This window comes from Sapajus apella, unplaced genomic scaffold, assembly GCF_009761245.1.
Source record: "Sapajus apella isolate SASKATOON/1434 unplaced genomic scaffold, GSC_monkey_1.0 scaffold22, whole genome shotgun sequence".
NCBI lineage: Eukaryota > Metazoa > Chordata > Mammalia > Primates > Cebidae > Sapajus > Sapajus apella.
This window is the reverse complement of record NW_022436962.1, coordinates 6,440,169-6,453,283: the sequence shown is the minus strand read 5'-3', so window position 1 is coordinate 6,453,283 and position 13,115 is coordinate 6,440,169. Positions and strand designations below refer to the sequence as shown.

Here is a 13,115-nt window from a genome sequence, read left to right as displayed (position 1 = left end):
AAGTTGCAAGATGGTTAGTGTCACATCTCAAACTCTTTTTCTCCTATTTGTGATTTCTGTCTTTCTTACAACCCACTCACATATCCCTTGTGTTTAGTTCTTTACATTGTGGTTAGGAGCACAGATGCTGGAACCAGACTTGGGCCTGAAATCCCAAATTCACCACTTACTCTGTGAACTTTTAGCAGATGTCTTAATATATTTGTGTCTTAGCTTTTTTGTCTGTAAAACAGAGATGTTAATAGTATCTTCCTCATATGTTATTGTCAGCATTGAGTTAAGTTACTATGTGAAAGTTTTTAAAATCATGTCTTGTACGTGTTTACTACTGTTTGTTTTCCTTTCCAGTTCAACAGAGAACTTTTTGGTCAGGTTAATAGAGGTGCTATGTAATTAGAGCTGTGTCCTTTAGAGTCCCAACAGGAAACAGATGGTATGCTCAAAGTAGGACAATTTGAGAAGAGTTTTTGTTATAAAGAAGCTGTTTACAAAGGTGCAAGTTCAGAGAAACAACAGAAGACAGTGAAATCACCTGGATTTAGGACACATAGGCTATTAACAGCCCCTAAGCCTGAAGGGACAAGGTTGAAGAGTGGCTACTAGAACATTAAAGGAAAAAGAATCATGTAGAATCACTGCCTTGAGAGAAACCTTGAGCTTTGGTTGGGCTATCCCAACCAGAAGCTAGAAGGCATAGGAAGCCCTATTGACACAGTTCATATAGGCCAGTCTTCTGAGCCAGAGGCAGAGTGGAAAAGGGTACAGAGTGAGTTGGGAGGCAAATGAAAGATGTCCAGCACAAAGCTATCAGAAATAGACATGGTGATTACAACAGTACGGTGAACCTTGGGGGAAATATTTCAGACAAAATATACTTCTTCCTGTCACCCAGAAAATAACAATCTTTTTGGTTTTTCCCTTATTATTTTTCTTGTTAGTTATTATGAACTTGTGTTTGCATAATCCTTGGAAGGACATACAAACTATGTAAAAATATTTACATGTAATCCCTGAGAGAGATGGAAAATACTACTCAACATACCTTTTTATATCATTTAATTTTTGATCCATCTAGTATATTATCTGTTTTTTAAATAACTTTTAAAAATCATTTCTGGATCTGAAGAAAGGAAAAGAACCTTGGAATGTGAAGAGACATGAGATGGTAGCCGAACTCCCAGTTGAATTAGAAATTTAAAAAAACAAAAATCATTTCTGGAAACCCAGAGCATAGTTACTACTGGCAGTACTCCTGGAATCACTGGGCTTTGGAAACTGGTTTTCTGTGGTCAGAAGTCAATTCTTTGCATGTGCCCTTTGTACTCTTACAGTATTACAGGTATCCCCTGTGCCTCACTCCACTGTCTGCTGTGTTTCAGCCTTTCATCCGCTGTAGTTTACAGTGCAGGGATCTGGTTGATGAAGCAAAGAAGTTTCATCTGAGGCCTGAACTTCGGAGTCAAATGCAGGGACCCCGGACAAGGGCTCGCCTAGGTAAGCTGGTATCTTGGCAGAATGAGGGGATGCTTTTCAACTGTTCTTGCAGGTAACAACGTAGTTGAAAATAACACTCTATAAGAAGTACAAAGACTTTGTTTCAGATCTTTTATGCTGTCATCTCAGACAGGTCAGTTTACCACTCTAAGCTTTCTTTCCTAATTCAGATCTTTTTGTTCTGTCATCTCAGACAAGTCACTTTACCACTCTAAGCTTTCTTTCCTATAAACCAAAGATATCTTCTCTTATCTACTTCACATAACTATTTGGAAATTATAAAAGCACTTTATACATTGTCAAGCATTACTGAATATGTTACAATTTTTTGTCAATATTATGTAGAGTCTGTGAATTAGAGATAATTTTAATGCCACTTAGTGGCATGTAAGTAGTATCTGCTCCCACCTACCTCTTCACTTCCCCTTATGTGGTTTCCATTCCGGAATGAAAAGCACCTCTGTGTGCTTCAGTTGCCTCATCTGTAAATGGAATCATCATGGGACCTGCCTATAACATTGTTATGAAGAGTAAATGAAGTTATTTGTGTAAAGCCTTAAAACAGTTGTTGGCACATAATAACTATGTGTGTTAGCTATTATCTTAGCAAATAGACCTAGGTTCAGATCCAAGCCCCAACAGTGGCTGGTTGGGCAAGGTATCAATTTATCTGAGCCTATACATCTACCACGAAGATGAGAGTTAGTGTCTTATCTCGATGGGTTTTTGGGAGGATTAAATGAGATGTATATAGGATACCTAACACTATAGCTGGCACATACTAAGTACTCAGATATTATCATACTTTGCATATCCTATTCTCTCTGCTTCACTGTCCCAAGAGCCTAATATATAATGTATAAAAGCATTTTATGAGTTATAAATTACTCTATATGTACGGGGTGGTATTTTGTTTTATTTCCTTTCATCTGACTGAGGACTCATCATGCATAATAAGGTGTTAATTGATAATTAAGCTGCTCACTCACTGATGGGTTTAGGTGGAATGGTGATTTATCCCCTATATTTAATTTTTTTTAATAGAAATGGGATGGGATCTCACTATGTTGCCCAGGCTGGAGTGTAGTGGCACGATCTTGCTTCACTGCAGCCTTGGCCTCCCAGATTCAAGCAGTCTTCCCACCTCAGCTTCCCAAGTAGTTGGGACTACAGGCATGTGCCACTATACCTGGCTAATTTCTGTATTTTTTTATAGAGACAGAGTCTTTGTTGCTCTGACTGGCTCTTAAACTCCTGGACTCGAGCAGTTCACCTGCATCAGACTCCCAAAGTGCTGAGATTACAGACCTCCCATATATATTAATTTTTAAAATTAATTATTGTTATTTTTGAGATGGAGTCTTGTTCTGTCTCCCAGGTTGGAGTGCAGTGGTGCAATATTGGCTCACTGCAACTTCTGCCTCCCAGGTTCAAGCGACTCTCCCGCCTCAGACTCCTGAGTAGCTGGGATTACAGGCATGCGCTGTCACACGCAGCTAATTTTTGTATTTTTAGTAGAGACAGGGTTTCGCCATGTTGGTCAGGCTAGTCTCGAACTCCTGACCTCGTGATCCGCCCGCCTTGGCCTACCAAAGGGCTGGGATTACAGGCGTGAGCCACTGTGCCCAGCCATTATTTTGTTTGTTTGTTTTTTTGAGACGGAGTCTTGCTCTGTCACCCAGGCTGGAGTGCAGTGGCATAATCTCAGCTCAGTGCAACCTCTGCATCCTAGGTTCAAGCAATTCATGTGCCTCAGCCTCCCAAATAGCTGGGACAATAGACAACTGCCACCATCCCCAGCTAATTTTTGTATTTTTAGTAGAGACGGGGTATCTCCATGTTGACCAGGCTGGTCTCAAACTCCTGGCTGCAAGCGATCCACCCACCTCGGCCTCCCAAAGTGTTGGGATTACAACCACGAGCCACTACACGTGGCTGCCTCCCTGTATTTTTTAATGGCATAAGTACTATATGTTCAGTGTAGAACTTTTAGAAATACAGAGAAGCAAAAAATAAATAAAAATCATCCATAATCTTAGCATTCAAAGAGAGAAAAAAATCTTACCATTTTTTTTAAGAGAGAACTTTTAGGTAGGGCATTGTAGATGGTATTTTCTATTACTGCAGGATGACAAAATGTGATCCGTGTTTTATATACTTTATACAAAGATACATATCAACAACACAAGATAGATCGAAGGACTAAATGTTTGAAAAACTATGAAAAGATTAAAAGAAATTATAGAAAAATATTTGCATACCTTCTGGATGGAAATCTTTTTCTTTTTTTGTAAAATACATGTAATAGGCCGGGCATGGTGGCTCACGCCTGTAATCCCAGCACTTTGGGAAGCCGAGGTGGGCAGATCACTTCAGGTTAGGAGAAGACCAGCCTGGCCAACATGGAGAAAATCCCATATCTACTAAAAATACAAAAATTAGCCTGGTATGGCTCACACCTGTAATCCCACCTGCTCAGGAGGGTGAGGCAGGAGAATCGCTTGAACCCAGGAGGTGGAAGTTGTAGTGAGCAGAGATTGCGCCATTGCACCCCTGCCTGGGCAACAGAGTGAGACTCCATCTCAAAAATAAACAAATACACACACACACACACACACACACACACACACACACACACATATTTAACATAAAATGTACCATCTTAATCATTTTTATGTGTACAGTTGAATAATGTCAAATATCAAATACACTTATATTGTTATACAGTCAATCTCTATAACTCTTTGTCTTAACAAGACTGAAACTCTGTAGCCATTAAACAATAACTCCTAATTCTCCCTTTCCTCCCAGGGTAGTAACCTTTTTAACCACAGCAGAAAAACTCAGAATCCTTCAAAGTTGCTTGACTACATTAAATTTGTTTTAATTGATGACAAAAGACAGAAAGTTAAAGACATGGACTAGAAAAAATATGTTCAACATGTATGATAAAAGGTTATATTTCTAACATAAAAAGAACCCATATGAACCAATAAGATAAAAATAATAGCCCAATAGGAGATTGAGTATAGGTAACACATACAGGAGGAAATATAAGGGACTGATAAACACTTAAAAATGTGCTTCATTAACAGATCTAGAAATGAATATTAAGATAACTTTTTAAAGCTTAAAATGTTCATATGCCTTGTGTCCTATTTCTGGAAATGTATGCTACAGAAATACAAGCCAGTTTATAGGGATATATTTGTAAGAATATGGGATTTACTATAAATTGTTAGTATTGCCAGAAAGAAAGGGATACAACCTGAATTCTATCTCAAGGGGAATGAATAGTTGACTGAATTATAGTACAGTTTTACTGTGGAATATTGTGGTGCTATTAAAGGCCTTGAGTTGCATATTCTTAGCTGGGTAAACAGACTGGACATACTGAGAGAAAAGCTTTCTCAATTAAAAAGCACAGGCAAAAACTCCTGTTATGTGTATGGTGTTTGTACAAGCCTAAACAAAGGTATACAAAGATCCATACTACATTTTTATTTATTTATTTATTTATTTTTTGAGACAGGGTCTCTCACTGTCACCCAGGCTGGATTTCAGCTAACTGCAACCTCCATCCGCCAGGCTCAAGTGGGTCCTCCCACCTGAGCCTGTTTAGTAGCTGGGACTACAGGTGCCTGCCACCACACCTGGCTAATTTGTGTATTTGTTTTAGAGACAGGGTTTTGCCATGTTGCCCAAGCTGGTCTCGAACTCCTGGGCTCAAGCAGTCAGCCTGCCTCAGCCTCCCATAGTGCTAGGAACCACTGTGCGTGGCCCACACCAAACTTTTAACAAGATTACCCAACAGGGGCGGGATTACAAGGAAATAACCATTAAAATCTTATTTATATACCTCTGTGTTATTACCATAAGTTTGGTAATGACAAACTTGGCTCACTGCAACCTCTGCCTCCTGACCTCAGGTGATCCGCCCACCACAGCTTCCCAAGTAGCTGGGATTACAGGTGCGTGCTACCACACCTGGCTAATTTTTTGTATTTTTTAGTAGAGACAGGGTTTCACCATGTTGGACAGGGTGGTCTTGAACTCCTGACCTCAGGCAATCTTCCCACCTCGGCCTCCCAAAGTGCTAGGATTACAGGTGTGAGCCATTGTACCTGGCCGTTACTTTTGTTTTTTAAAATATTATCATTATTTTTAAAAATCAGGTTGGATATCCCTAATCTGAAAGTCTGAAACTCAGAATGCTCCAAAATCTAAAACTTTGAGTGCCAACATGATGCTCAAAGGAAATACTCACTGAGCATTTTGGATTTGGTGTTTCTGAATTAGGGATGCTCAGATAGTTATGCAAATAAGTAATGGAGATATTACAAAAATGTCTAAAACCTGAAGCACTTCTTATCCTAAACATTTTAGATAAGGGTTCCTCAGCCTGTACCATGAGAGCCAGTGATGTAGTGGAAAGAACCTGGCACAAGGAGATAAGACATTTTGCTTACTTTGATTTTTACTCCCATTTCTGTCACTGACTCTAGTAGCTTGCTGTCTAGGCAAGTCCTTTAGCTTCTCTGGGTTACCAGTTCTTTATATCAAGAGTTAACATTCAGTCACTAAAGTACTTTCCAACACAGAAAAATGTTTTTTTGTTTGTTTGTTTTGCATAATAGCACTCATTACTTGCTTATTAAAGTAATAAGTTTTTTAGTTTTTGAACTAAAAACTAATGAATCAGTAAACCCAAAAGATTCTTTGGAGGTACATTTCCTGCATCTCTCTGAACAGGCAACAGAAGGGGCTCCTGTTTGGTTAGAGAACTTGCTTATTGCCCTGACCTTGAGGGATTAAACTATGAATCTGTATACCTTCATAGTTTTTAGGTTATTTTTTAGAAGTTCTAGAAGGGAAATGCTGAAGCAATTTTCAATTAGATTCTTAGCATCGCCTTGTCAGTGTGCCTTAGAAGGTAGATTGTTCTTCCATCATGTCTTCTACCCATCTCTATGCATATTGGCTACTAAACCAGCTACCAGAATAATGACTCTTCTGCATACAGCAGAAGGAAATTAAATTGACAGCCAAGTTACAATAGCCTGTCAAATTTTAGTTATTAACCTTACCCAGTACTGTCTCAAAGAAGATGTAATGGAAATTCCTTTTCTTTTTTTTTTTTTTTTTTTTTTTTTGAGACGGAGTTTTCGCTCTTGTTACCCAGGCTGGAGTGCAATGGCGCGATCTCGGCTCACCGCAATCTCCGCCTCCCGGGTTCAGGCAATTCTCCTGCCTCAGCCTCCTGAGTCGCTGGGATTACAGGCACGTGCCACCATGCCCAGCTAATTTTTGTATTTTTAGTAGAGGCGAGGTTTCACCTTGTTGACCAGGATGGTCTCGATCTCTTGACCTCGTGATCCACCCGCCTTGGCCTCCCACAGTGCTGGGATTACAGGCTTGAGCCACCGCGCCTGGCCAGAAATTCCTTTTCTAATTTGTGGCTGTCTCCATTTTTTGAACTAAAGATCAATGCAAATGGAAATGTAAGTCTCTGAACCCTGTTATTTTAGCAGTCCTGCATTAGCTCTATTTCTCTAATAGTGTTTCACAGCACACACGCGCCCCTTCCCCTCCGGCCAAAAGTAATGAGCATGCCACTGCCAGGTTCTTCAGTTTTAGAAATGTGCTTTTCTTGTTAGATGTCTTAAGTAAGCTTTTCTCATTAAAAAGATAAAAACCTCACTTAACAAGTACTCCATCATTGGCAGAGAACAAACAGGCTTCTTCTGGTTGACCTTTTCACTAGCTCTTTTTTATTTGAGTCAGATTGTTTCAGTATTGGTCCCCAACTTAGGGTTCAAAGACGTTAAAACCTTATGAATTCTCCCAAGGCAGAAAGACTTTCTGGGCACAAAATAGTGGAAGAAATCACAAAGGATAAAGTCAATATTGACTAAATTAAAAATCACATATAAAATTATGGCAAATTAGGAACATAGGTTTGGAACAACACTTTAAAGGGTTAAAGGGTTGGCCCAGTGCGGTGGCTCATGCCTGTAATCCCACCACTTTGGGAGTTGAGGAGGGTGGATCACCTGAGGTTGGGAGTTTGAAACCAGCCTGACCAACATGGAGAAACCCCGTCTCTATGAAAAATACAAAATTAATCGAGTGTGGTGGCACATGCCTGTAATCCCAGCTACTTGGGAGGCTAAGGCAGGAAAATTACTTGAACCCAGGAGGCAGAGTTTGCAATGAGCTGAGATGGTGCCATTGCACATCCAGCCTGGGCAACAAGAGAGAAACTCCATCTCAAAAATAAAGTAAAATAAAATAAAGGGTTAAAATCATTTGTGTGTAAAGAGCTCATAATAATGCATGGGACAGGGGCAAGAGCAGTGGAGAGGTTGAAGTGGGTGGACCTCTTGAGCTCAAGAATTAACTGCCTGGCCGACATGGTGAAACCCTGTCTCTACTAAAATACAAAAATTAGCCGGAGTTGGTGACTCATGCCTGTAATCCTAGCTACCGGGAAGGTTGAAGCAGGAGAATCATTTGAATGCAAGAGGTGGAGGTTGCAGTGAGCCGAGATCACACCACTGCACTCTAGCCTGGGTCACAGAGTCAGACTCCATCTCACACACAGAGAAAAAAAAAAAAGAAAACAAATTAGTGGTTGCAAGTACTTGGGAGGCTGAAATGGGAGGGTGGGAGGATGTTTGAGCTCAGGAGGTCGAGGCTGAGGCTGCAGTCAGCCATGATTGTACCACTGCACTGCAGCCTGGGCAACAGAGCAAGACTTTCTTTCTTAAAAAAAAAAAAAAAACAAAAGAAAACAAGAATACATGAGAGAAACAATAATGATTGGAGTGTACAGTTCACAGAAGGGCAAGTAAAGCTGGCTACTAAATAGAGAGTTCAGCCTAATTAATAATAAGGTCTTGATCTCCTGGGTTCATTCAGTCGCCTTCCAAAGTGCTAGTGTTACAGATGTAAGCCACCATACCTGGCCCCAAATTTTTTTTTCTAATTCACGTTCATTACTCAGCATTCTTCCCATTTCTTTAAGAAAACAATCAGGAAAAGTTTCATATTCAGGTTATTTATCACAAGAGTTATTTATGTGATTGTTTATAACCCAAAATTATGAACCCTGAAATGCCTAAGAATATTATAACCATGTACTAAAAGAGTTATTCATATATTTGGAAAATGAAATAAAAACATCAAGTTACAATATAATGTAGTCCCATTTGTGTTTTATAAATATGTAGAAGCGAGGCTGGAAGGAAATTATGTTACATTTTGGTGTGTTTTTGTATTGTGGAACTATGAGTAATTTTTTTTTCATAATACTTGTGTTTTCCAAGTTTTTTAGCAGTAAAAATGTATATGTTTTATAATCACAAAGAAAATACTTTTTAAGTCTTTTTAACAGGGAGAAGTAATATGTGAGTGGGGATGGTAATTATACTATCCTTTAGTAATTTTTAAATTTTCTAAAAGAAAATCATTTTTGTGCTAGAAAAAGCTGAACAGGCTAAGATTTGAGTAAAATTATATCCATTCATTCTGAAACACTGGTACTCATAGTTATCAAAAGCTCTGTTGGCAGTGGGAAGTTAATTACTTAAACTCACTTTGGTAGACAGTCTGTCAAAACACAGAATCTGTCAGGGGAAAATAATGAAGAGAGTCCTTCACAGCAAAGAGGCTTGGGAATCAGTTATCAAAGGTTCCCAGCCATTTAGAGCCATAAAACCCTTGAGTGGCTGGTTTATGTGGCTCATGTCTATAATCTTAGCACTTTGGGAGGCCAAAGTAGGAGCATTGCTTGAGTTCAGGAGTTAGAGACCAGCCTGAGCAGCATAGTGAGACCTTGACTCTGGAGAAAGTGTTTTTTAAAAAAGCTGGGTTTGGTGGCACACACCACAGTCCCAGCCACTTGAGGCTGAGGTAGGAGGATTGCTTGAGCCTGGGAGGTCGATGCTACAGTGAGCCTACAGTGAGCCGAGATTGTGCCTGGGTGACAGAGGAAGGCCCTGGTTTTTAATTTAAAAAAAAGATTCTCTGCATTCGCTACAGGTGTGAGGTTGGGTGCAGGTGGCTGTCTGACAGCCTCGAGGCATCGACGGACGGACGGAATGACTGACAATGCCACACTCCCACAGGCCTCCCATCTACCGCACAGCAGGCTGCCACTGCCACCACCACCAATCCCAAGTCTGACGGCATTCTGGCTATGACTTTCAAGATTGTTCTCCTTTTTGCAGCTCCTATGGTTAAAGTTCCTATAGGGCTATGTTTTCGCTTTAAATTACTTCTTTTCCAAAGTCTGAAGTTAATGTCCCCTGAAGACAGCATCTTTTATGAGACCATTGTTGCAGTGGTTGGGCTTCATGTGGTGCTTCATAGTGTGGAAGGAGGGCTTGCCCCAATGGTGGGAAAACAAAAATGAATAAAGCACTTCTTCAGAGCTGTAAGTGTGGGGGGTTAGGGAAATACCTAAAGGGTTTTTTGTTTTTCTTGTTCATATTAAATGTACTTTTTATAATTATTATTATTATTATTAAAAAGGAATAGTGGATGGTGAGGGAGTTAAGTATTTACTGCAGCTAAGACTTCTGTAAAAATGGGGGTTGGGGGAGGGTTGACATTTTCCGACCACCTGTTACGTGCTAAGTGCTTTTTATTAAGGACAGAATATTTTTGACTGAGGATCGTGTTTGGCTGATATAAATATTAATGCCAAAATAGGAAGCAAGGATGAAAGTAACACTGTAAGTAGTCGAATTATTTCATATTAAAATGCGTCATGACATAATTTTTATGGCTTGGCTCAAGCAACAATTTTCAGAGTGCACCTGCATTGATGCTGCTCACAGAGATGTGGATGGGCTGTTTCTGCTTTCTAACTCTGCCTACTATGTGGCCTGTTGTGATGATGAAGTTGATAAAGTAGACCAGTATCAACGACTAAGTCTAGAAGACCTGGAAAAATTGAAACGGGTCCTGAACCCCTCTTTTTGGTAAGCCAGAGTTCTGCATGCCACTACACTACAGATAAAAAGAAGCAAGTGGCTATTTCCGCACCCTGCGAGCTGTAATGCACGGTCCTGAAGAGGATGGAAAAGATCCCCTTCAGTGCATTGCAGAGATGCTACAGATCACCATCCAAGCCATAGAATTGGAGGTACCCATAATCAGGAAAAAACTTGAGAGGAAGAGCAGTAAACCTCACGAAGACATCATTGTTATCAGATCTCAAAACCAAGGGTCTTTGGCCCAGGGAAAGAGTTTTTTAATGAGCAAACTTTCATCTCTAAATCAAAAAGTGAAACAGACCAAATCCAATATAAATATTGGCAACCTTGGAAAGCTAGGAAACTTTACCAAACCTGAAACAAAAGTTAACTTTTTAAAACCAAACTTAAAAGTAAATCTTTGGAAATCAGATAGTAGTCTTGAAACAATGGAAAACACAGGAGTGATGGGTAAGGTTCAGGCAGAGTCTGATGGGGACATGTCTTCGGATAATGACTCATACCACCCTATGAATTCCTTACAGATTCTAAGTCTGATGAAGACAGGCAGCTAGCTAATTCATTAGAGAGTGCAGGGCCAATAGATTACATTCTTCCTAGTTGTGGTATTATTGCTTCCGCACCTCAGTTAGGCAGTTGGTCTCACTCTCTTAGCAGCATTGATGGTAGCATTCATGCCCCTTCAGAGATTACTGTTGTCATGGGAGTGGGCTTGGAAAAGGCCAGGAGTCTCATTTGAAGAAAAGTCCTTCTGCAACTTTTCAAAATACACATATTGACTGGCTTTGCCAAGCCTATGGATATTTACTGCCACAGATTTGTGCAAGATGCACAAAACAAAGTGACCTACCTATTAGACACTAGGTCTGTGTCTCAGCAGGCTAGTCAGGAAAGAAATCAAATGACCAAGTTTCCAACGAAGAAACCCAATCAGAATCAACAGGGCAGACACCTTCTCAACTGTCTCAATTAGATGTGTCTCTTTCTGCAACAGGCCCACAGTTTTAGTTGAGCCAGCGCATTCAGTTGCATTTCAAAAGACCCTTAGTTCCGCTTCCAGCATGCTTGAACCTGAGACAGGGCTTCATGTAACTCCTCCTTCAGAGAGCAGTAGCAGCAGAGCAGTCTCTCCCTTTGCAAAGATTTGAAGTTCCATGGTCGCAGTTACTAGTATTACCCAAGCTGGACTAACCCATGGGTTAAACTTCGCAGTGGCAAAAGTTCAGAAGAGTCCTGCAGAACCTGAAGTGATTTATGAAGATGAAGTCCAGCAAAATGAACTTAAAAGTATGTTTATACAATGCCAGACACAGATAATTCAGATTTAGCTTTTAGCCATAAGAATTCTTCCATGACTTTTATTTTAAAATATGAGAAGATGTTTTTACCTCTTGGGGTATTTTAATTGTACTGTCTGAATCCAGGGCCCACAAATTCTGTTTATTCAAATGGTTTTAAAAGGAGTCTGAACCTGAGTAGATTTCCCAATTTTAGAGTCAGGACTATAGAAGTGCATCATCCTCGAATGTGTAGACCTGAATAGCTTATACACTACAGAGCGCTTTGCTTATCTGAAAGTAATTCAGCAACAGGTCACTTTGGGATATAACCTGAACCTTTTTTTGTAGTGGGGTGGGTAGAATACTTGAAGTAGACACAAGGGCTGGACATGCAGATACTTAGGGGATTAGCATTTTCCATAATTTGTTCTATTTGTTCATTCCTGTGTGTTACCTCTACAAAATATACATTTAGTTTTTAGTGACTTTAACATGTTACTGAAGCATTTAAATATAAAGCTATTTTAGTTTTGATGGCTTAACTATTCCCTGAGGAGTTGAGGGTCATTGATACTAAAGTCAAAAAGCAAATTCTCATTTGATCCTAATTTTCTCCGTCTTCTGCTTGAACACGTTAAAAATTTTCTTCTGCCTATCCCATGTAAACCTAGGAGCATTAAGTCTTGTCAGTCACATAGTAAACCTGATACATCAGATGTGAATACCAGCACCTATTAAATTTCATTTTGCTGTTTTCAGGAATGTAAGAACACATATATTGGCTACTGGAAGTTCTAGAAGGAAGTCAGGTTTTACTTTATTCTAGGAGGGGCATCCTCAACCCCTTAATAGATGATCCACAACTTCAAAATTTAGTCTGGGCCCAGTGCAGTGGCTCACCCCTATAATCCTACCACCTTGGGAGGCCAGGAGTTTGAGACCAGCCTGGAAAACATCTGTCTCTACAAAAAAATACAAAAACAAGCCGGGTGTAGTGGTGGACACCTGTGGTCCTAGCTACGCAAGAGGATTGCTTGAGCCCATGAGCTTAAGGCTGCAATGAGCTGTGATTGTGCCACTGCCCTCCAGCCTGGGGGACAGATCGAGACCCTATCTCAAAAAAAATTCAGGGCCAGGCGCGGTGGCTCAAGCCTGTAATCCCAGCACTTTGGGAGGCCGAGGCGGGTGGATCACGAGGTCAAGAGATCGAGACCATCCTGGTCAACATGGTGAAACCCCGTCTCTACTAAAAATACAAAAAATCAGCTGGGCATGGTGGCGCGTGCCTGTAATCCCAGCTACTCAGGAGGCTGAGGCAGGAGAATTGCCTGAACCCAGG

At 40.3% G+C, this 13,115-nt stretch overlaps 1 protein-coding gene and 1 pseudogene across 3 annotated transcripts in view; both read left to right on the top strand.

Annotated features, from left to right (window-relative positions):
• Positions 1-13,115, top strand: part of KLHL12 (kelch like family member 12) — a 38,291-nt gene that overhangs the window by 14,534 nt on the left and 10,642 nt on the right. For both annotated transcript variants that reach the window (XM_032288779.1, XM_032288780.1), the window contains exon 6: positions 1,380-1,494. In XM_032288779.1, coding sequence (XP_032144670.1) covers positions 1,380-1,494 — 115 coding nt within the window. The remainder of the gene's footprint in view (positions 1-1,379; positions 1,495-13,115) is intronic.
• On the top strand, positions 9,462-12,561 carry LOC116558718 (annotated as a pseudogene). The gene has a single exon (XR_004272137.1). The product of XR_004272137.1 is annotated as a phosphatidylinositide phosphatase SAC2-like (transcript).